General features: G+C 39.1%; 1 protein-coding gene across 1 annotated transcript in view; it reads right to left on the bottom strand.

Annotated features, from left to right (window-relative positions):
* Positions 1–21,910, bottom strand: part of SIM1 (SIM bHLH transcription factor 1) — a 68,862-nt gene that overhangs the window by 8,736 nt on the left and 38,216 nt on the right. The window contains exon 9 of the mRNA XM_068985374.1: positions 19,896–20,064. Coding sequence (XP_068841475.1) covers positions 19,896–20,064 — 169 coding nt within the window. The remainder of the gene's footprint in view (positions 1–19,895; positions 20,065–21,910) is intronic.

Below are 21,910 nucleotides of genomic sequence, written 5' to 3'. Positions count from 1 at the left end.
CTCTTGGTGAGCACAAACAGAACCTTGTATGCACCAGGACCCAGGAGAAAGGAGCAGTGACCCCACAAGAGACTGACACAGACTTGCCCGTAAGTGGCCAGGAGTCTCTGGCAGAGGTGTGGGTTGGCGGTGGCCTGCTGCAGGGCTGGGGGCACAGAGTGTAGCAGTGCATGCATGGGACCTTTTGAAGGAGGTCTCTATTATCTTCATTACACCTCCAACACAGTTAGGCCCCAGGTAAATAACAGGGAGGGAACACAGCCCCACCCATCAACAGAAAATTAGATTAAAGATTTACTGAACATGGCCCTGCCCATGAGAACAAGACTCAGTTTCCCGCCCAGTCAGTCTCTCCATCAGGAAGCTTCCATTTATCCTTCTCCATTGGAGGGCAGATAGAATGAAAACCACAATCACTGGAAAATAACCAAACTGATCACATGGACCACAGCCTTGTCTAACTCAACGAAACTATGAGCCATGCCATGTAGGGCCACCCAAGACAGACAGATCATGGTGGAGAGTTCTGACAAAATGTGGTCCACTGGAGAAGGGAATGGCAAACCACTTCAGTATTCTTGCCTTGAGAACCCCAGGAACAATATGAAAAGGCAAAAAGACAGGACACTGAAAGATGAACTCCCCAGGTTGGTAGGTGCCCATGATGTTACTGGAGATGAGTGGAAAAATAACCCCAGAAAGAATGAACAGATGGAGCCAAAGCAAAAACAACACCCAGTTGCAGGTGTGACCGGGGATGGAAGTAAAGTCCGATGCTGTAAAGAGCAATATTGCATAGGAACCTGGACTGTTCAGTCCATGAATCAAGGCAAATGGGAAGTGGTCAAGTAAGAGATGGCAAGGGTGAACATCCACATTTTAGGAATCAGTGAACTAAAATGGACTGGAGTGGGTGAATGTAACTCAGATGACCATTATATCTATTACTGTGGGCAAGAATCACTTAGAAGAAATGCAGTAGCCATCGTAGTCAACAGAAGAGTCTGAAATGCAGTACTTGGATGTAATCTCAAAAACAACAGAATGATCTCTGTTTGTTTCCAAGGCAAACCACCCAATATCACAGTAATCCAAGTCTATGCCCTGATCACTAATGCTGAAGAAGCTGAAGTTTAATGATTCTATGAAGACCTATAAGACCTTCTAGAACTAACACCCCCAAAAAGATGTCCTTTGCATTATAGGAGACTGGAACGCAAAAGTAGGGAGTTAAGAAATACCTGAGTAACAGGCAAATTTGGCCTCTGAGTACAGAATGAAGCAGGGCAAAGACTAAGAGAGTTTTGCCAAGAGAATGCACTGGTCATAGCAAACACTCTCTTTCAACAACACAAGAGAAGACTCTACACATGGACATCACCAGATGGTCAACATTGAAATCAGATCGATTATATTATTTGCAGCCAAAGATGGAGAAGCTCTACGCAGCCAGCAAAAACAAGACCAAGAGCTGACTGTGGCTCAGATCATGAACTCCTTATTGCCAAATTCAGACTTAAATTGAAGAAAGTAGGGAAAACCACTAGACCATTCAGGTATGGCCTAAATCAAATCCATTACAATTATACAGTAGAAGTGACAAATAGATTCAAGGGACTAGATCTGATAGACAGAGTGCCTGATGAACTATGGACAGAGGTTCACAACATTGTCCAGGAGGCAGGTATCAAACCATCCCCAAGGAAAAGAAATGCAAAAAGGCAAAATGGTTGTCAGAGGAGGCCTTACAAATAGCTGTGAGAAGAAGAGAAGTGAAAAGCAAAAGAGAAAATGAAAGATATACCCATTTGAATGCAGAGTTCCAAAGAATAGCAAAGAGATAAGAAAGCCTTCCTCACTGATCAATGCAAAGAAATAGAGGAAAACAATAGAATGGGAAAGTCTAGAGATCTCTTCAAGAAAACTAGAGACACCAAGGGAACATTTTATGCAAAGATGGGCTCAATAAAGGACAGAAATTGTATAGACCTAACAGAAGCAGGAGGTATTAAGAAGTGGCAAGAATACACAGAAGAACTATACAAAAAAGATCTTCATGATCCAGATCATCACAATGGTGTGATCACCAAGCTAGAGCCAGACATCCTGTAATGAGAAGTCAAGTAGGCCTTAGGAAGCCCACTTGAACTATGAACAAAGCTAGTGGAGGTGATGGAATTCCAGTTGAGCTATTTGAAATCCTGAAAGATGATGCTGTGAAAGTGCTGCACTCAATATGCCAGCAAATTTGGAAAACTCAGCAGTGTCCACAGGACTAGAAAAGGTCAGTTTCATTCCAATCCCAAAGAAAGGCAATACCAAAGAATATTGCAACTACTGCACAATTGCACTCATCTCACATGCTAGTAAAGTAATGCTTAAAAGTCCCTAAGCCAGACTTCAACAGTACATGAACCATGAACATCCAGATGTTCAAGTTTAGAAAAAGCAGAGGAGCCAGAGATTAAATTGCCAACATGCACTGGATCATCGAAAAAGCAAGAGAGTTCCAGAAAAATATCTACTTCTGCTTTATTGACTATGCCAAAACCTTTGACTGGGTGGACCACAATAAACTCTGGAAAATTCTTAAAAAGATGGAAATACCAGACTACCTGACATGCCTCTTGAGAAATCTGTATGCAGGTCAGGAAGTGACAGAACTGAACATGGAACAAGAGACTGGTTCCAAATAGGGGAAAAAGTATGTCAAGGCTGTATATTGTCACCCTGCTTATTTAACTTCTATGCAGAGTACATCATGAGAAACTCTGGGCTGGATAAAGCACAAGCTGGAGTCAAGATTGCCGGGAGAAATATCAAGAACCTCAGATATGCAGATGACCACCCTTATGGCAGAAAGTGAAGAACTAAAGAGCCTCTTGATGAAAGTGAAAGAGGAAAGTGAAAAAGTTGGCTTAAAGCTCAACATTCAGAAAACGAAGATCATGGCATCTGGTCCCATCACTTCATGGGAAATAGATGGGGAAACAGTGGAAACAGTGATGGACTTTATTTTTTTGGCTCCAAAATCACTGAAGATGGTGACTGCAGCCATGAAATTAAAAGACGCTTGCTCCTTGGAAGGAAAGTTAGGACCAACCTAGACAGCATATTAAAAAGCAGAGACATTACTTTGCCAACAATGGTCCATGTAGTCAAAGCTATGGTTTTTCCAGTAGCTGTGTATGGATGTTAGAGTTGGACTATAAAGAAAGTTGAACACTGAAGAATTGATGCTTTTGAACTGTGGTGTTAGAGAAGACTCTTGAGAGTCCCTTGGACAGTGAGAAGATTCAACCAATCCATCCTAAAGGAGATCAGTCCTGGGTGTTCCTTGGAAGGACTGATACTGAAGTTGAACCTCCAATACTTTGGCCACCTGATGAGAAAAACTGACCCATTGGAAAAGACCCTGATGGTGGGAAGGATTGAAGGCAGGAGAAGAAGGGGACGATAGAGGATGAAATGGTTAGATGGCATCACTGACTCAATGGACATGAGTTTGAGTGAACTCTGGGAGTTGGTGATGGACAGGGAGGCCTGGGGTGCTGCAGTCCATGGGGTCACAAAGAGTCGGACATGACTGAGCGACTGAACTGAACACATAACATAAAACTTTCAATTCTACCCAATTTTGTGTACAATTCAGTTGCATTAAGTATATTCACATTCCTATGCAATCATCACTGCCCATCTCAAAACCTTTACCTTGGAAAACTCTCTTGTCATTAAACAGTAACTCTTCATTCTCTCCAGTACCTGGAAACCACTAAGCTACTTTCTGTCTTTCTGGTGTCTTCCTGCCAGAGGAACAACAAATGAGCACCTTGCGTGCATGCATGCTCAATCATTTCTTATTCTTAGCAACCTCATGGACTGTAGCCTGCCAGGTTCCTCTGTCCATGGAATTTTCCAGGGAAGAAAATTGGAGTGGGTTGCCATCTCCCCAAAACTCCCAAACCCCTAGCTTGGTGTTGGGATTTCCCAGAACCTAACCACTTCAGAAATCTTTTTGAAACTCCTATCTAATCATGTTATTCTCTTGCTTAAAAAACATTCTTTTTTTCTTGTCTTTCTACCTATGCATCAAATAACTTGGTGATAACAGCTACATAAAGCCAAAGCCATAGAGATACAAGGAGTAATACCCTAATAATAAGAGACTAAAATGCCACTTTCAGTATAAGGCAAATCCCTTCAAAATAAGGAAAGCTACAGAAGATGTAAAAAAAGAAAAAAACAATAAATGCTATGGTTATATATCAGACTTTACACACTGATAATAAGGAATAAGCCTTAGCCTCCATGACGAGCCATCAAAATTCATAAAATATTAGGTTATAAAAAAAACTTAGGAAATTTGACCAAGTAGAAATATTATAAACAACACTCTCTGACTTCAATGAATAACAAATAAAAATTAAGAACAATTGAAAAAGAATCCTTCCACCTAAAAAAAAACAAAACTAACTCCTGGAGAAAATAGGAAAATAAAGTATAAACTACAGAATTTCTAGGAAAAGGATAATTAAAACACTACATATCCAGATTTATGGGATATCTAGCTGTAGATACCTAATTCAATAAAAGTGAAAGAATAAACATCAATTCAATTCTCTATTCAAAAGTTAGAAAAATAACAGAAGAAAAGAAAGCACAAGGAAAAATAGTCAAAAGACATAAACTGACTATTCATAAAAGTATTAAAACAGCCTAAACATATGAAAACATGTTTAACTTCTGAGTAAGATAAATGCAAATTAAAACAATGAAATACCATTTCTTTTTCTTTTTTTAATATTATTTGGCTGTGCCAGGTCTTAATTGCGGCATATAGAATCTTTGGGATCTTGCAGCATGTGGAATCTTTAATTATGGCATATGAAGTCTTAGTTGCAGCATGTGGGATCTTAGTTCCCTGACCAGGGTCATACCTGGGGCCCCTGTCATTGGGAGCTCGGAGTCTTAATCACTGGACCACCAGGGAAGTCCCTGAGATACCATTTCTTAACCATTAGATTATCACACGTTCAAAAGCTTGACAATACATCGCTTGGCATAGTGTGGGCAAACAGGTACTCTGTCCCACCCACTGCTGATGGAAATGCAGACTGATAACAGCCTCTATGGAAGGGAATTTGGCAGCAGTTAACAAAAACTGCAATTCCCCACTGGTAGGAAGCCACTACACCAAGCAATATATTGAGACACTGAGTAGTAAGGTGTAGGTAAAGAGGTATTATATATGGAACCTACTCTCAGCTGGTTCAGAAGAAATAAAAAATGAGGGCAGGTGGGAAAAGAGAAAGAGAATATGACAAAGCAAATATGGCAAAATGTTAAGCTGTAGTGAACCTAGGTTTAGTAGGCAGAAATACTTTACAGTCCTTAAAACTTTTCTTTATGTATGAAATCATTTCAAAGTTAAGATTTTGTGTTTCGTTTCTGTTTGTTTTTTGGCCCCACCACGTGGCTTGCAGGATCTTAGTTCCTTGACCAGGGATCAAACCAGAGACCCTGAAGTGAAAGAACCAAGTCCTAACCACTAGACTATCAGGGAATTTCTTCAATATAAGTATTTTAAAATAAGAAAATCCTATATAGCAAAATATTTCATTTTTATAGAATGATTAGAGACAAGGCCATTTGTTTTAAACTTTTTTTCTGAAGAAATAGAAACATGCTCTGATAAAGGTATAATTTAATTAAATATCTGTTTTTATTACTGATGATTAATATTTTGTGCATAAAAATATTATTTTAAGTTATGAATTAGAGATTCCAGTAGAAACAGCATTCAGATCTAAATTCAAATATGGGTGGACCCTGATCTACTATCATCCAACATGACTTGCCCTGAAGATCACCTCCTGTGGGCTTTGATTTTTCCATCTGCAGAACAGGAAAAGACTGCCTGCATTATACCATTGCAGGGAAGATCAAGTAAATAACATGCATCTAACTACTCTTAAAATGCAAATGTTACAGATATATATGCAGTAAAGCAGAGGTCCCCAACCGCTGGGGGCACAGATCAGTAGTGGTCTGCGACTGGTCAGGAACCAGGCTGCACAACAGGAGGTGAGCGGCAGGCATAAATGTAATACACTTACATCATTCTGAAACCATCCCCCACTCCACCCTGGGTCTGCGGAAAAACCGTCTTTCATGAAACTGCTCCCTGGTGCCAAAAAGGTTGGGGACCTAAAGGTCCTTAATCAATGATTTTCTTTTCAGTAGAGAGGAATAGTTATACCACAATCTTGTAAAAATGATTTTTTTCCCTAGATTATATCATCTAGAGGTCATATTTTCAGTTCCATCCTATTGGCATGTCAGAGATAAAACACATAGGTTAAAGGATAAGGAAATCAACATCTCTTTTGGAAAAAACATGTCTTGTACACTGCTGGTGAGAATGTAAATAGGTACAGCCACTATGGAAAATCATATGGAGGTTCCTCAAAAAATGAAAAATAGAACTACCATATGATCCAGCAATTCCATTCTTGGGTACACATCTGGAAAAAATAAAAACTCTAATTTGAAGAGATACACCTCAGTGTTCATGGCAGTGTTATTTACAACAGCCAGGATGTGGAAACAACCCAAGTGCCCATCAACAGATGACTGGTTTAAGAAAATGTGGTGTATATTTACAATGCAATATTAACCATAAAAAATAATGAAATATTGTCCTTTGCAGCAACATGGGCGAACCTAGAAAATACCATACCAAGTGAAGTATGCCAGACAGAAAAAGACAAATATTATATGCTATCACCTATACGTGGAATCTAAAAATAATTCAAATGAATCTATACACAAAACAAAAACAGATTCACTGACATAGAAAACAAACTTGCGGTTACCAAAGGGCAAAGGGAGGGGGGAGGGATAAGTTAGGAGTATGAAATTAACAGATACAAACTACTATACATAAAATAGATAAGAAATAAGGATTTACTGTAAGGCACAGGGAACTATGTTCAACATCTTATAATAAACTATAATGGAAATAATCTGAAATATATATATGTATATATAACAATCACAGTTGCTATATATCTGAAACCAGCACAATATTGTGAATCAACTATACTTCAGTATAAAAAATTTAAAAAAGAAATCAACATCCCAGCTGCAAAAAGAAATCAGATGACTGGCCAATCACCTAAACATTACGGCCTTTTCTTCCAAATGCTCTGATTTTCAAGGTTCAAATTCCCTTTGGTACCAATGATTCTTATCACTTAACTTTGACAGAAAGCACACAGATCTGTTTCAAGGGTGGAGAGAGAGGACACTTATGATCGATTAGCCAGCACCTGTGGATGGTTCTCCCAGCAATTGTTGATATCTAGACCATTTTTAGGTAAAAAAAAAAAAAAATCACATTTTAGAACTTATAGCATATCTGCTCTTCTTCTTTTGAAAAGGTAATGACACTCTCCTCTGTTTAAAGATAAGAAATGGAATGATTCGATTCCCTATTTTAATTAGATTTTATCAACAACGAAAGTTTCAGTTCAGTTCAGTCGCTCAGTGGTGTCCGACTCTTTGCGACCCCATGAATCACAGCACCCCAGGCCTCCCTGTCCATCACCAACTCCCGGTGGTTAATTTTGCATAAACTTCTATTTTTCTTTCTTAGAAAATTTATTATTATGAATACTCTGCATCTTAATTTATCCCTATTTCTTATTTAAAATTTAATTTTCAAAACAGGCTTTCATGTTGGTAAATTTAAAAAATGAGTCAGATGAAGGATGCCCTGGTTCTAATAAACTTGAAACCACATGTCACCCACCAAAGGTGGGCTAACACCGACCAGCAAAGAGCTTGGATGCCTGCCAGCAATGGATGTCAGATCCCATTCATAGCCCCCAGCTCTCCTCTGAGACTCAGGGCTCGTGAAAGAATCATTCCTTCTCAAAGAGAATGACACTTCATCCGGTTAAAAATCTGAGCCATCAGCTGGGGTTTTACATGCATTCAATGGAAACTATTTACAACAATTCACTCTATGATTCATTCTGATATTTACTGAACATCTAATATTGGCAAGGCAGTATGCCAAGTGATTTGAGAAATACAGCTCTATGTTCAAGGTGTTCATATTAGAAGCAGTATAAATAATGCACAATACATAACTTGAATACAAGTTCAAAAATGGCAAGGGCTGAACAAACAGAAAAGCAATGTAGTTAAGGAGTTCAAAAAAGGGAGCTCTTACTCTCTATTAACACTGTAGCTACTTGGGAAGGGAAAATTAACTTATGACTAAGAGGCAGTTTACCATATGATTTGCATATGCTAACATATCCATCACACAACAACCCATCACACTACCTTTATCAAATACTTGCTTCACTCTGGTCACTGTACTGAGATCCCACAGACATTATCTTATTAAATGCTCACAACATCTTAAATCACTGATCCCTTTACTGAAGCAACAAATGAAGCAAGAACAAAAAACCTAATCTGCCCAAGTTCACATGAGTATGATATTTAAGAGGAGAGACGCAATTCCAGAATCTTTGCTCTTTCCAGAATCCTGGACTCGTCTAGACTTAGGTGCCTAGCTAACAAAAACAGCTGTGTCCCACCCTCTAGGTAGCAGTAATGGATCTCAGGTCCCCAAGCATGTTCTTACAAAGGGAGCTTTCTCCAACCTCTACATTCCAGTAGACCATCTCCACACAGCCTTGGTGATGTCCTCATAGTACTGAAGCACTCTTCCACAACAGTTATAGCACAGATATTCCCCTTTTGATAACAGTCATGAGAGTCTCTCCTGCCTCAACAGCATGTTCCAGACAGGTGCTCTGCATTCGTCTGGATATGGCAGCAACAAGGCAACTCAGGAAAAATGCCAGATGTTCCAACGATAGATGTTATCATTATCTGTTTTTATTCTGGCAGCTCACTGAGGTTTTTTTTTAAATATCATTTTTAGCTGTAAAATATAGAGAGAGACCCTCTTATGGTAAAGTCCTGTTTTCTATGAAAAACTTTCGCTCTATCAGGCATGAACAGCTTTCCTCTTGATTTGTGTCTGAACCATGAGAAAAAAAATCACAGATGCCGACTGCATTGTACTAAGAACATATGCATGCTTTTAAATCACTTTTATCTTACTTTTTACTAATGTAACCCTGAAACATAAAATATGTCCTTTTTTTTTCATTCACTGTTATGGGAAGAACAGATGGTAAAAGGGTTAGATTAAAGTAATACAGCATGTCCATTAAAATAACCCCCACTGCTGGGGGTGCTTCCCTCAAACAGGAGTTGTGTTGGCTATGAAGAACGGCTTTGGTTTATACACACTGGAAATTGCCGGGGGTTTTGTCAAGGATAAACATAAGCATAAGAGAAAAACTAATGTCAAAATCAAATGCATTCTAAGATGACAATTATGCAAGTTATTTTGCTAATCTGAAGGGCTGACTGAAAACATTTGCCTGTGAAAATGTAACTGAATAGCAGTCAAATAATAAAGTCCATTTCTAACATGAAAAACTTTACTACCTAGAAATTGTAAATAAATGAAACTGCAAAGAAGATATCAAGTAGACATTATTTGTTTCATTCCTGCACTCCTATTAATGGCAGGTAGAAATTTTTGCTTTTACTTCATGTGTAATTTATTGTCTAATTAATCAACAGCAAGAATAATTCAGGAACATTCAGGAACATAATTCAGGAACATACATTTAAAAAGGCTAAATATACCATGATTTCTACATAAGTAAGTCTCACACATGTTTAGCATTGGAAAAGCATCCTCATGAAATTTTAGATGAAATTCTGTTTAATTATATACAACTTCAAAAGAGTTAAGCTTAAGGAAACCTTCAAGGAAAATTAGAGAATGCATTTTAAAAGAAAAAAATGTCAGTCTTAAGTCACATTCCAGAGTCAAGGATGACTCCACTAGAGGAACTACACAATAAATATTTCTGCTTAAACTATAAATAATTAGAAAGCAAATACTGATTAAAAATTGAATGATTTAACATTTTAAATACTTAGGCCATTTCTCCCTTCATTTTAGAAAATGGTATAAATCGTCATCTTCAATCAGATGAAGATGACAGTTTTAAAGAATGGGTTCACAAGATTTTTCACGCATTATTTTTATGATCTGCTTCACTCATAGTATATAATCTGTTGTTTTTTGTGACATATTTAGCTTTAACCTACATTTTAGTTATTTTTAGTTCAAAGAATATTTTGGTGAGAAATCTTTCATACCTGTAAGTTCCTGATAAATTTCATGAAGTAGAAACATGGGAAGTTTTTTTATGTACCTCAAATGTGGTTTGAAATGTCATAGGCCTTCTCTTAATCCACCCCCCACAGTTACAAAAATGTCGCTGGGATCTGGTTTGGTCATTTTTCTCACAGAAAAATAAGTACAGTCGACATCTCATTAGCTGTCAGGGTGACGTGCAGCTGGAACCAGCACCCGGAACCAGAGGCCGGGTTTTCTCCAGCATAATTCTGTAAGGAATCCCCTAGACGGTTCCATATGGAGAGAGCTGTTCCCAACCATGAAATCCACAGTCCACATCCGTCTATAAATCCAAAGGTAAAGTCCCAAAGGCTGGCAGGTATCTTCACTGCACTGAAGATTTTAAACAGGTAATAAACATTTAATTAGGCCCTTTAATGTCCTGGCACACACAGCTGTAAATGATCAAGGAGATCTCAACTTCGCATTGATAATACAGAAGTGGCTCTAGCCCATTGGATAAATCCTGGGTTTCCAGGACCAGTAGCACTAGTTTTAATGGTAATCTTCTTCCCTGACGGGCTTTGAGCATGAGCCAGAACTACTTCCGTCTTTTCACTGATACTGTGACTCACTCTCTGGTGTTTCACATATAAGTGGCAGATTAGACGGGCTTGAATTAGATGGGTGCAGGTGGTGCCACCTGCTCCAGCCCCTTATTGCAGCTTTGTCTGGCCTTCCATCGGTTTATTCTGAGTCTCGACAAAGAACGGCTGCCCAAGCTGCTCTTGGCACTGTCCTAGACTTGGGCCAACAGATTATTGGCAGGCATATCACTGGCCTTCTGCATGCTGAAAGAGGAGGCCTATCAGACTTGTAACTCTGTAAAAAGAAACTAAAGCTCAAAGGCCCTCTACCGAAGTGATCAATTTCAAACTGGTATCTGTAAATGGAAGGATGGATCTACTTTCTCATCTTCTAAGTCAAGTACGATAAGGAAAATAATAAGGAAAACTAAAAGAGCACAGTTAAATAATATACATCCAGAACTTGACCTTCCAGGAAAACACTGCAATTCAATGTGCCATAATGTGCTTAAAGGGGTTTCCTAAAAATCTGTGAAGGATGGATGAGTTAAGGAAATCTAAATTTCTTAGCAAAGATATTCAAATCCAACTTAACTCTACAAATTTCCCATTATGACTGGGTCAGATCCCAGCAAAAACTGTCAAGTAAGGCATTGCTCTCTTGAATTTGACTATTTGGTTTTAGTAAGATTTGATTTGATAGGTTTTCTTAAAATAAATTTCCCTGGGCATATTTTGATGGTCGATTCAGCCATCCCCCTGCTTCGCCTCTGTTCAGCTGTGGGGCAGAATCACAAATTCCAGCCATCATTTCCATTAAGCCAGAAGCTTTCCATTTGATTTAGCACAGCTGCTTTGCCCACTGCCCAACTTCTTTTTTGACACTAACTCTCCCCTAGATCCAAACCATCCTATGTTATGAAAGAGAGATGTGTTTAACATGAATTATGCCTTACAGCCAGGGATCTGCGGGGGTGAGAGGTGGGCTGCAGCTGTGCTTTGGGCGGCTGGGTAGGATTTAAGAAGCTCAACAGGAAAGGTGTCCTTAGGCGAGTACACAGCTAGAGTGGAGAACTGATGTGGTGGGGCTAGAGGTGGCTGACAGAGGCAAAGATGTAGCCAGGACCAGGTTGTGGGATTGGACTTCATACTATAACCAACATAGAGCCTCTTTAGGTTTTTAAGTAGAGCTTGGGGGGAAGGGGGTGAGCAGTGGGTACACAACGAAAAGGGTATTTCAGGAAGCTTACTCTGGCAGAAATGATCAGAGACCAAAAGAACAACAGGAGGCTGATGAAGTAGGCGAAATGTGATATGTTCTGAAGAGCCCAGAACTGGACAAAGATAGTGGGCATGGGATACAGGAGGAACTAAGGGTCAGGAAAGATCATGAAGGAACATGACCTGCACAAGGCCTTTTGTGTCCGGAGGTCAAAAACCAAACCAAACAAACAAAGAAACCAAAATTTTAAGAGACTTTTCCCTTTCTTATGGAAGACACCTATAAAGATACAGTACCATAAATGCACTTGGATATTAAAAGAATAAGAGAGTTATCCAAAAAGTATCTACTGATCGTGGGAATTGGACCCTGGAACTAGGGCTGAGCCCATGAACAAAGACAGGTTTCTGAGATGGAAGGCAGAGCCAAAGAGCGGTGTTTCTACAGTAAGTCCCCTACATACGAACAAGTTCTGCTCCGAGAGTACAGTTATAAGTCCAATTCGTTTGTAGGTCCAACAAAGTTAGCCCAGGAACCCAGCTAACACAATCAGCCATATAGTACTGTACTGTAATATGTTCATAATACTTTTCACACAAATAATAAAAAACAAACAAACAATAAAGAAAGAACACATTTTTACTCTTTCGGTACAGCACCTTGAAAAGTACCAGCTACGTCACTGCTGCTTTTCTGCTTGCTTCTGGACATCCTGGGCTTGAAATAAAGATACTGTACTACTGTACTCCATACAGAACTGTACAGGAAAGTACACAAAAGCACAACCACCTCTAGAGGATGCACACACGTGACAATGTGCATGAACTAACTCACATGATCGGACATGCGAACACACGTTCTCACTATCAGAAAGTTCACAACTTGAAGGTTTGTATGTAGCGGACTTACTGTATAGATACCTCAGGGCAATTATTTTGTGATCAAAACACACACATACACACACAGAGTAAATATCAGTTGTCACTTCTCTCTGTCGTTGCACTGGAGGCGACAGTGGAGACATGGAGACTAGAAAGCCCACTCCAGGACAGGATGTAGATGGTTCTCTGCCCTAGAATGTGAGCCAGAGAACACTTGTTCAAAGTTTTGCTCTTGAAAGAGCTTCTAGATTCTACCACATTTAATTCCTTCTCAGCAGGTAGGTGTTTGATTTGTACTGCAAGATTTTGTATTTTGAAAGCATCCTTAGGTTTTTTTCGCATGTGTATCTTTTGCTTCTTTACATAGGTTATACATTCCATAGTAGCAGAATATTTTCCCTCCTTGGGGTTTTTAATGTCTCTATAGGCAACCAACAAAGTATCCACCTTCTTCTTAAAGTCTTTACTTATCCATTCATTCATTTCATTAACATTCAGTGAGTGACTATGTGGAGGACACACAGATGCTGGGTCAAGGTGGGGGGCAGGTATGAAATAGCTGGTTAATACTTTCAAAGATATTATGGTCCAAAAGAGAAGCTCTGACATATCCAGAAGGCAGTAGAAGACAGATTATTCTAAATAGAGGCACAAAGGAGAAAGTTATATTTCATAAAAGAGGTAGCATTCAGTCCTTAGATGATAGGCAGAATTGTGAGAAATAGAGGCAATGAAGGCAGAAATAAATGCATAAGCACAGGCAAGGGGGCAGGAAAGGACAAGGCATTCAGCAAAGAGGGAACAGAGAAGTCTGGCTGGATCACAGGGTTCAGGTAATTTAGAACTCAATTATAGGTGACCTTGAGTAACAGCTAGGACTGTGGCAATTCTCCAAACACTGACATGATCAGTGGTCCTTTAAGGTCAATCTGAGAAGCAGGAAAGACTGAAAATGAAAAATTTCCAAAGTGGACAGAAAATTAAGATGAGCCCCAGTCCTCTAGCGTGACAGAGCTCCTGGGACACAGGCAGTGGGAGAAGAAGGATAAATGGGTAAGGGGTGAAAGCACAACTGGAGGTGGAGAGTGAGTCTGGCCTTTGACAGGGTGCCCAAGAGGTTCAGGGCCTTATTGACTGTCAACCTGCAGCCCCACTGCAAACCTTACAAACAGGAATAATTTTTTTTTTTTTTTAGTATTTATTTATTTATTTGGCTGTGCTGGGTCTTAGTTGGGGCATGCAGGATATAGTTCCCTGACCTGGGATCAAACCTGTACCGTTTTCATTGGGAGGACTGAGTCTTAGTTCCTAGACCACCAGAGAAGTCCCAAAACAGAAATAAATTTGAACCTGCTGGAAACATCCCAAGGTATGAAGGTCTCTAGGCCTAGAGGCTATTGTCAGCCTCCAACTCCCACCTCCAGTTCACTGTTGGAAGGGCAAGGGAGCCCCTCCAAGACACTACCAGAGCTTCACCACTGCCAACGATGCCTTTATCACATACATGCTACACTGTGTTTAAATTTTTTGTTTACATTTTTATCTCCCACACTGAATCTGTAAGCCTTCTGGGAAAGGGCTATATACTGAGGTCATCTCAGCCCTCCTCTGTTTCTTTATCCATCTATCTTATCAATTTCACTCATCTATCAATTCATTGACCTATTCACTCAATACGTTCTAAGGGCTTTTGGGTACCCAAAGCAATCTGGTTATCAAGGGCAAAATCTCCTGTCCTCAAGGATCTTAAAGTCCCCATTTACTGCCTCCAAATTTTCTTCCTTTCATCTTCTAATAATAATCTCCTGATATTTCTATAGAAGAGGTGATATCTGAAGTTCAGATACAACCAGAAAACATAAAAAGCCTGTACAGTATAAGAATTTCAGAGAAGATAACCTCTTTTTTTTTTTTTTTTTGGCAAGATGCATTACAGTTTTTGTTGTTAATGGTCAAGGATTACATGTTTTTATGTAATATATAAAACATGAAATGAAGGGCTATCTATCCTAGTATTGATAAAAGTATTGATACTATGTGTAAGGGGAATTCTTGGTCCTTCTTTTCTCTGTAGCTTCAAAAGTCAGCATAGGAGTCACTGGTGTATTTTTTTGAGGCCAGAAAGAACCTCTGTAGGAAGAGAGCTTCTACCTTCACTGAAAGGAAGCCAGATTGCTGGCAGTGAAAATTAAGAGGGTTCTGTGGGATTATTTAAGGTAACAGATGTGGAGTTAAACCTGCAGGTGTTACAGTGTATCTGTAACAAGAGATTAAATACTTTCAGATTTCAGAAGCATACATAGTTTTATGCACTGTTATTATAGAATTATATAGTGTATTGCTTATTACTGACTAGGGAGAAAGCAAGAGGAGGGCAGAATGAGGCAATAAAACAGGAGGGCACGCACTGTCTCTAATAAATGTAACAACTATAAACATGCCAAGAGGAAAAGTTTCAAAGAAAACTAGAATCAGGGGGCAATTTATTCATGATTGATGTGGCTACACTATGTCAAGATAACTCCCAACCGTATTGGAGTAGCCATGACTAGTTCCTTCAAAATAGATGGAAGAGACTCTAGCAGTTGCTAGAGGTAAGGTCTGAAAAATAAATTCCATAAACTCAGTATTTTTAATTCAACAGAACTGTGAAAAAAATAAGTTGCTATATTCATGAATATAAATACAGTACCAATAAAATATAACATTCATATTGTTACGATAGCTCTACAGCAGCACAGTAGCTACCTGCAGAATCTTCGGGAGTTATCTATAATATTTCTTAAAACAAATCTTTCAAAACCATTCAAAACAATTTTGACCTCTCTTGTCCCGAGCAATACATAGAAGTACAAAGGTGATGGAGTCATTCATTAAGTGACTATAATATAATCAAGTCTAAAATCCTTCCCAAGGGCATCTCATACCAAGTGGGGACCTGAAAGTTCATCTACTACTGCAAACTGAGTAGTGACAGTGAATTACAATTCGTGCATGTCTCGCATCTTCAAATAAGAGTACCTAAATAATTCCGAAAAGCAGTGGTGCTGTTTGCTATTCATCAAATGTCTGTTAGAAATTTCCAGATATGCCTAATACATAATAGAGCAAAGAGCTTAATAAATAATATTGATAGCATCATTACATCATTTTCATAACTAATAAAAAGCACAAGATGTTACCTTATGAGCTCAATTTTGTTTGTTTGTTTGTTCTGGAAACAGCCTCTTGAAAAATCTGATAAGAATTTGCATACTAAAAATATGTAAACATGGAAATAACAAAAAGTAAAAGATTATATTTTTGAGAGGAGGAAGAAGCATTTAAAATTAAATACTATGAAAATCTTCATCATTTTGTAAATAAAAATATATTTATTGTGCATCTATTAATATATAAAGGAAAATTCAATACATGTCACTAAATACAAAATGTAAGGTTTAAAATACAATTTCACAGACTTCCCTGGTGGTTCAGTAGTTAAAAATCTGCCTTCTAGTGCAGGGGACAAGGGTTCAATCCCTAGTCCAGGAACTAAGATCCCCCATGCCATGGGGTAACTAAGTCCTCGCACCACAACTAGAGAGCCCATGCTCCACAACAAAGACCCAGAGCAACCAAATATATATAATTTCAAAAATATATCTATAATGATCAAAATATATCTATAATGATAAGAGGTACAAGCAGTCAAGGATAAAAATAATTTTATCCTTCCTTCCTCTACAGCGCTTTTCACTTCAGTTGAGAACTTAGCTCAGACCCCCCTAGACTCACCCAGGACTGTTAAAATGAGCCTCCCGAGTAGTCTGCCTTGCTTCAGCCACCTTAATGCTTCATTTCCAGTTCAAAACCTTTACTGGTTTTCCATACAACAAAATCCAAATGCCTTGACCTCGCAGATATTTGGCACCAATCAATGAATGTTTCCAAACATATAACCCCTTGTCCTTAACCACAGGGACCCACTCTCCCCCACTTCACCCCGAGTCACACTCAGGGTGTTCCTACATCTGTTCAGAATCTTGGTCTTTCTGAAGGGTCCTCTCCTTTCCCTTATGTGCATATACCTGAATTTTACCCCCAGAGCTAGGTCAACAACCCTCCCCAGGCATACTGACTGACATCTCTCTTGAAGCCTTTTGTATACATCATCCTCTATATGCTCCTCATTCTAGTTCATAACTTATCATTCCAACTGTATTGGAACACTTAAGGGCATTTCTTATACTACTTTTTTATAGTCTGGCACCTTCTACTCAAGCACTATCCCCATTCATCATAATGGCCAGTATAGCATCTCTCTAATGTAGGCACCCAGCTAGCACTGACTGAACCAACACATAATAGCAATAATGCAAGAAAGTTGAAAAATAAGTATTCTTCAATAATATAAGAGTGATTTGGACCAAATAAGACTTTTGAGAAGCGACATTATTTTCTTTTCTTTAAAATTTCTGAGGATGTAGGATTCCAGATGGTAGTACTGAGCTGTTTCCTTTCAGCAGAAATGGATGAGTTTGCCCTGGATGTCATGCTTTTCCACTGTGTCACCCCAGAGGACCCGCTGTTTACCCGAGGACAACTGTCCTAGGACAATTCACTGCAAAGCCTCTGTCTACATGCATGGCTCCTTGAAAGCAAAGACTGTGTTCCATTTCCGATCTCTACATATCAGTAGTCCATGTACTAGGAACTCAGTCAGTGATTGACCTAGCACCATCATTATCTAAAGCAAACGCAATTAAAGAATAACCTTTACTAGGCACATAAATGTTAAGTAAACTTAATTCATGACTGAGATTTCAAATGAGACACAGGGCCAAAATTCTAAGGACTGCATTTATCTAAGAATTAACACAAGAATGAACATTTTAAAAAGTCAAGAGAAACTCTATGTGAACATAGGTGTGTGCACGTGAATGATTTTTATGCATCATAGTACATTTCTAGAAGAAACCACCATTTTGGAGAGGGAAAAAGAGGAAATAGTGGGTGATTTGCTACTTTCCACTCTTCTGTATTGCTTTTAAAAAAACCAAACTATGAAACATGTACAATTTCAAATTAACTCCTCCTCACATGAACCCAAGAACCAGTCTAATGGCAGTTAAAACTTTTTTTTCTTTAATGTGTAGATAGTCTAACATTGTGTGCTAAGTCGCTTCAGTCATGTCTGACTCTTTGCCACCCTATGGACAGTAGCCCTCTAGGCTTCTCTGTCTATGGGATTCTCCAGGCAAGAATACTGGAGTGGGTTGCCATTCCCTCCTCTAGGGGATCTTTCAGACCCAGGTATCAAACCTATATCTCCTATATCTCCTGCATTGGCAGGTGGATTTCCTTGCCACATGGGAAGTCGTAGTCCAACATTACTGTAAACTAAAGAAATTTTAGACTTAAGAGCTGAGGTGAAAGAAAATGTAGATGGTGAGGTTTTGGAAGCGCAGTGGGGATATTTGGGTTTTGTAGCTTTATTTCTCTGTAACAATGGACAAATTCCTTCTTAACTTAGTATTTCCTAATTTAAATTTTTCTTTCATTTATGTGTCCAGCACTCCTATCCATATAAGGATAAAATTACCCAAAGGAGTAATTCACTCTTCCAATAAAAAGAGACAGTAAAACTCTTTTCCCAAGGTATGAGATAGTAATAAAGCTTCTCAGATACTCAATAAAAAGAAGCAGCTCCTCCACTACAGTAACTTGGACTAAAATGCGCTTTATACATAAAGTGCTCAGTCTTCATAACAGAATGCTTACACTGAAAAATGTCCAGGCATCACACATCTACTCCTCTTTACACTTTGTCAGGGTAAAGAAATCTGGTCTTGGTGGGAGATTTGGAACCACGTGACAGCAGTCCCTTGGGACACAGATCTCATCTTCGCATACCAAGCTAAAATAATCTAGCACATAGTAGCTTCTTAGCGACCCATGAGCTCAACGAATGACACTTCCTCAAACAGTACATACTTGTTGACGTTATCAGAATTAAAAATGCTCTGATAAGTAAGGAAATAATAGTTTCTGGACTCGCTAGATTGCCATTTTTACTTTAAAAAACTAAAAACACAAATGATAAAGACCACCTTGATGAAAAATCCCTGAATCCCAGTTGGTTTTCTACCAGCCCAGGAATCATCTCCTGAATTACCCTAATGAACTGCAGGAATTGGGACACGGTGCCCTTAAAGAAAAGGATGGTCACAGGGTACCAGGAGTGAAAAATCCTCAGTTCTGTCCTACTTCCTTCAGGCCAGGACAGAGTTGTGCTTACATTTGACATAGACAAGTTTCTATATCACAGAGGCTGATAAGGAAAAACATTCTTTTCTTCCTTCCAAGCATCAGGACTTGTCTTTGTACCTTGCGGTGTTTCTGGAATACCTCCTCTGGGTCTCATCAGCTCACCACCTTGCAAAGATGAGAAGAGGGCTGCTTTTTCTACCATTCCTGCCATCTGGAAGACCCTCTTTGTTTCATTCCTCCCCATAAACAGTCCATCTGTGCTCAAATCTCATGGTGAAATGTACCCTTGATCTTTTGCCTCCACCTCTTAATTTATCCTTTGACTTCAATTCCTGTCCTAAGATTCCATTTTTCTACATCAAGCTCTTGTTTTCCATATTTTTCTATGCTTGCCCCATCTTTCTGATTAATCGTTGCTGAGGAAAAAACTCAGGACCGTTCTCCTTGAAAATACAGTTATGGTTTTGACTGCAATGAAGCCTCTCACAACCTTCATATAAAAGCAGTAAACCACAAGATCACTTCGAATTTTTACTAGCACAGTTATTTTAAAGGAAGAAGATATTTTTAGAAAGCTTTCCAGATTTATAGAAGTTTTAAATGTATTAAAGCCAGTTAATTAATTCCAAACAGCTTCAATACTTCCTCCACTGCAAGACCAAACCAAGTCACAGAAAAAGAAAACTGCCAAGTGGCATTGCACCTACCTGAGGGTATGGGGAAGTCCTGGATTTGGACTTTGAGCTGGAGAGCCTGGACTTGGCCCCCTTCCTGCTGTCAGTCAGGGCAGGAGTGGAGCTGCCTGGATAGGAGAAGGCTGGTTTGGAAGCTGCGATCTGATCCAGGGAGAGCTGCAGCCCTTTGTATTCCGTGTCCCTGCAGGGTGGGAAGACACAGCCCTTAATAGGCCACCACAGGAGACGGATACGCATATTCTCTTACTGGAAATGACAGTCATTCATATTTGGAGAGGAATCAAGTGAAAGTTAGCCATATAACTGGTTTCCACAAACACCTTGATTATTTTGGAAATACCTAACATTTAACAAATGTCTGTGAATGTAGCTGCCAAATTATATGATATGCTCATGAAGATGCTTTGATTAAAATATACATTGCTCATTTTTTTTATATAGTAGAAAATAAATCTAGAATTCCAGTTCTCTGAGCTTTTGTGTCCCTGCTGGTGAGTTATGGATTATAAAGGTTTTCTATTTGTGGGATGAGCTCAGCAGAAAACTGACCAACTGATGCTGTCTGATCATTGACAAAAAGAATGTCTTTTATCAGCTGTTCCTTGATCAGTCATCCTGGGTAAATATTCCAAATACCCATATGGCTAGCAAACTAGGGTATCCAGGCTAACTAGTTAAAAATCCTTTTTCAACAGGCTAACTAACTCAGTTACCTGAGGATACACTTTCCCATCAGTTCTTTCTACTCCTTTACTCAGTAAGTATTTATTAGGCTCCTAAAACATATCAGACTTTGTGCTATATGGAGATGAAAGGATAAATCAGGCATGTAGAGCCCCCTAGCCCTGTGCAGACTACCATCTCTTGAGGAGAAGAAACAATAAAGAAATAAGCATAATGACTACAGGCTGTGATGTGACAGGGGAAAAATGTATCTCAAGAGAGTTCACTGAGAAGGCACTGCTGAGGTGTTCAGGGGCTAAAGATGACAGCTTGGCCCTGCCCACAGCTACCAACCACCTCAGCCTGCTCCCAGGCAGCAGGAAGTCTTGGCTGACTCCTCGGGTTTCATAAGAGGATATCAATCCTTCCCACTGGCAGCCAAAATAAAATGTTTCAGAGTCTTTCTTATGAGGACTCATGGGAGAACTTTCTCTCAGGTTCCAGAACTAGCCCGGCTGCTTCTGAGTAATTGATTTCTTTTTATCTCACAAGCACTGTGAATCATATCATGCGTCATGTTTCCTTCTTTGCAATGAAGTCAAAAAGCCCTGAGCCCAAGTTTGATGTGTCACCACCTCTAGCGAGTATACAAATCCTCATGGCATGAATTCTGTACAACAGACTCCACTGTCTCTTTTTTTTATATATATTATTTTTCCTTTCTTTAATGGGTTTGCCTTTTTAAACATTCTGCATGCATTTTCCACGCTCTTCAGATTAAGATAGCTATGTTAAGTGTAGTATATGATAAAATTATACACGTAAGAGTGGTTGGCAGATCTCCACCGTTCAGTGACTATTCATTTCCCTTCTTGTCCTTCTCCCTATCTGTCCTGCTACAGAGAGATCAGGAAAAGGCAAAAGTATAATTCAGGCAAGGAATTCCTCCTCAAGTGACCAGAAATAGAAACCAGCTAAAACAGGGCCAATAATATCACTACTACTAACTGGAGGGTAGTGATAGATGTCATCAGATTACAATGGTTTCATATCAAATAGCTCATCTACTCAGAAACCAACACAATTCTGTAAAGCAATTATCCTTCAATTAAAAAATAAACTTTTTTAAAAAGACAAAAAAATTCTCCTTATGTGAGTAACAAAAATTTAGAAGGTAGGCATGCAGTTTGTCTTTTGGGTTTTGGGGGGTCTGATTACCTCACTGGTCTGTTATATGCTCTACTTAACTCCCAAGAACCACACACGGCACAGACTCTGAGCACTCCCTGGTCAGAAACTCATTACCCGCCAAAATGTGGCACCCATCTATTTTTCTGACAATATCTCAGAATTTTCCTTCATTA

Source organism: Capricornis sumatraensis, chromosome 13 (assembly GCF_032405125.1).
Source record: "Capricornis sumatraensis isolate serow.1 chromosome 13, serow.2, whole genome shotgun sequence".
Taxonomy (NCBI): Eukaryota; Metazoa; Chordata; class Mammalia; order Artiodactyla; family Bovidae; genus Capricornis; species Capricornis sumatraensis.
The sequence above is the reverse complement of the archived record's forward strand: the minus strand, read 5'-3'. Positions and strand labels throughout refer to the sequence as shown.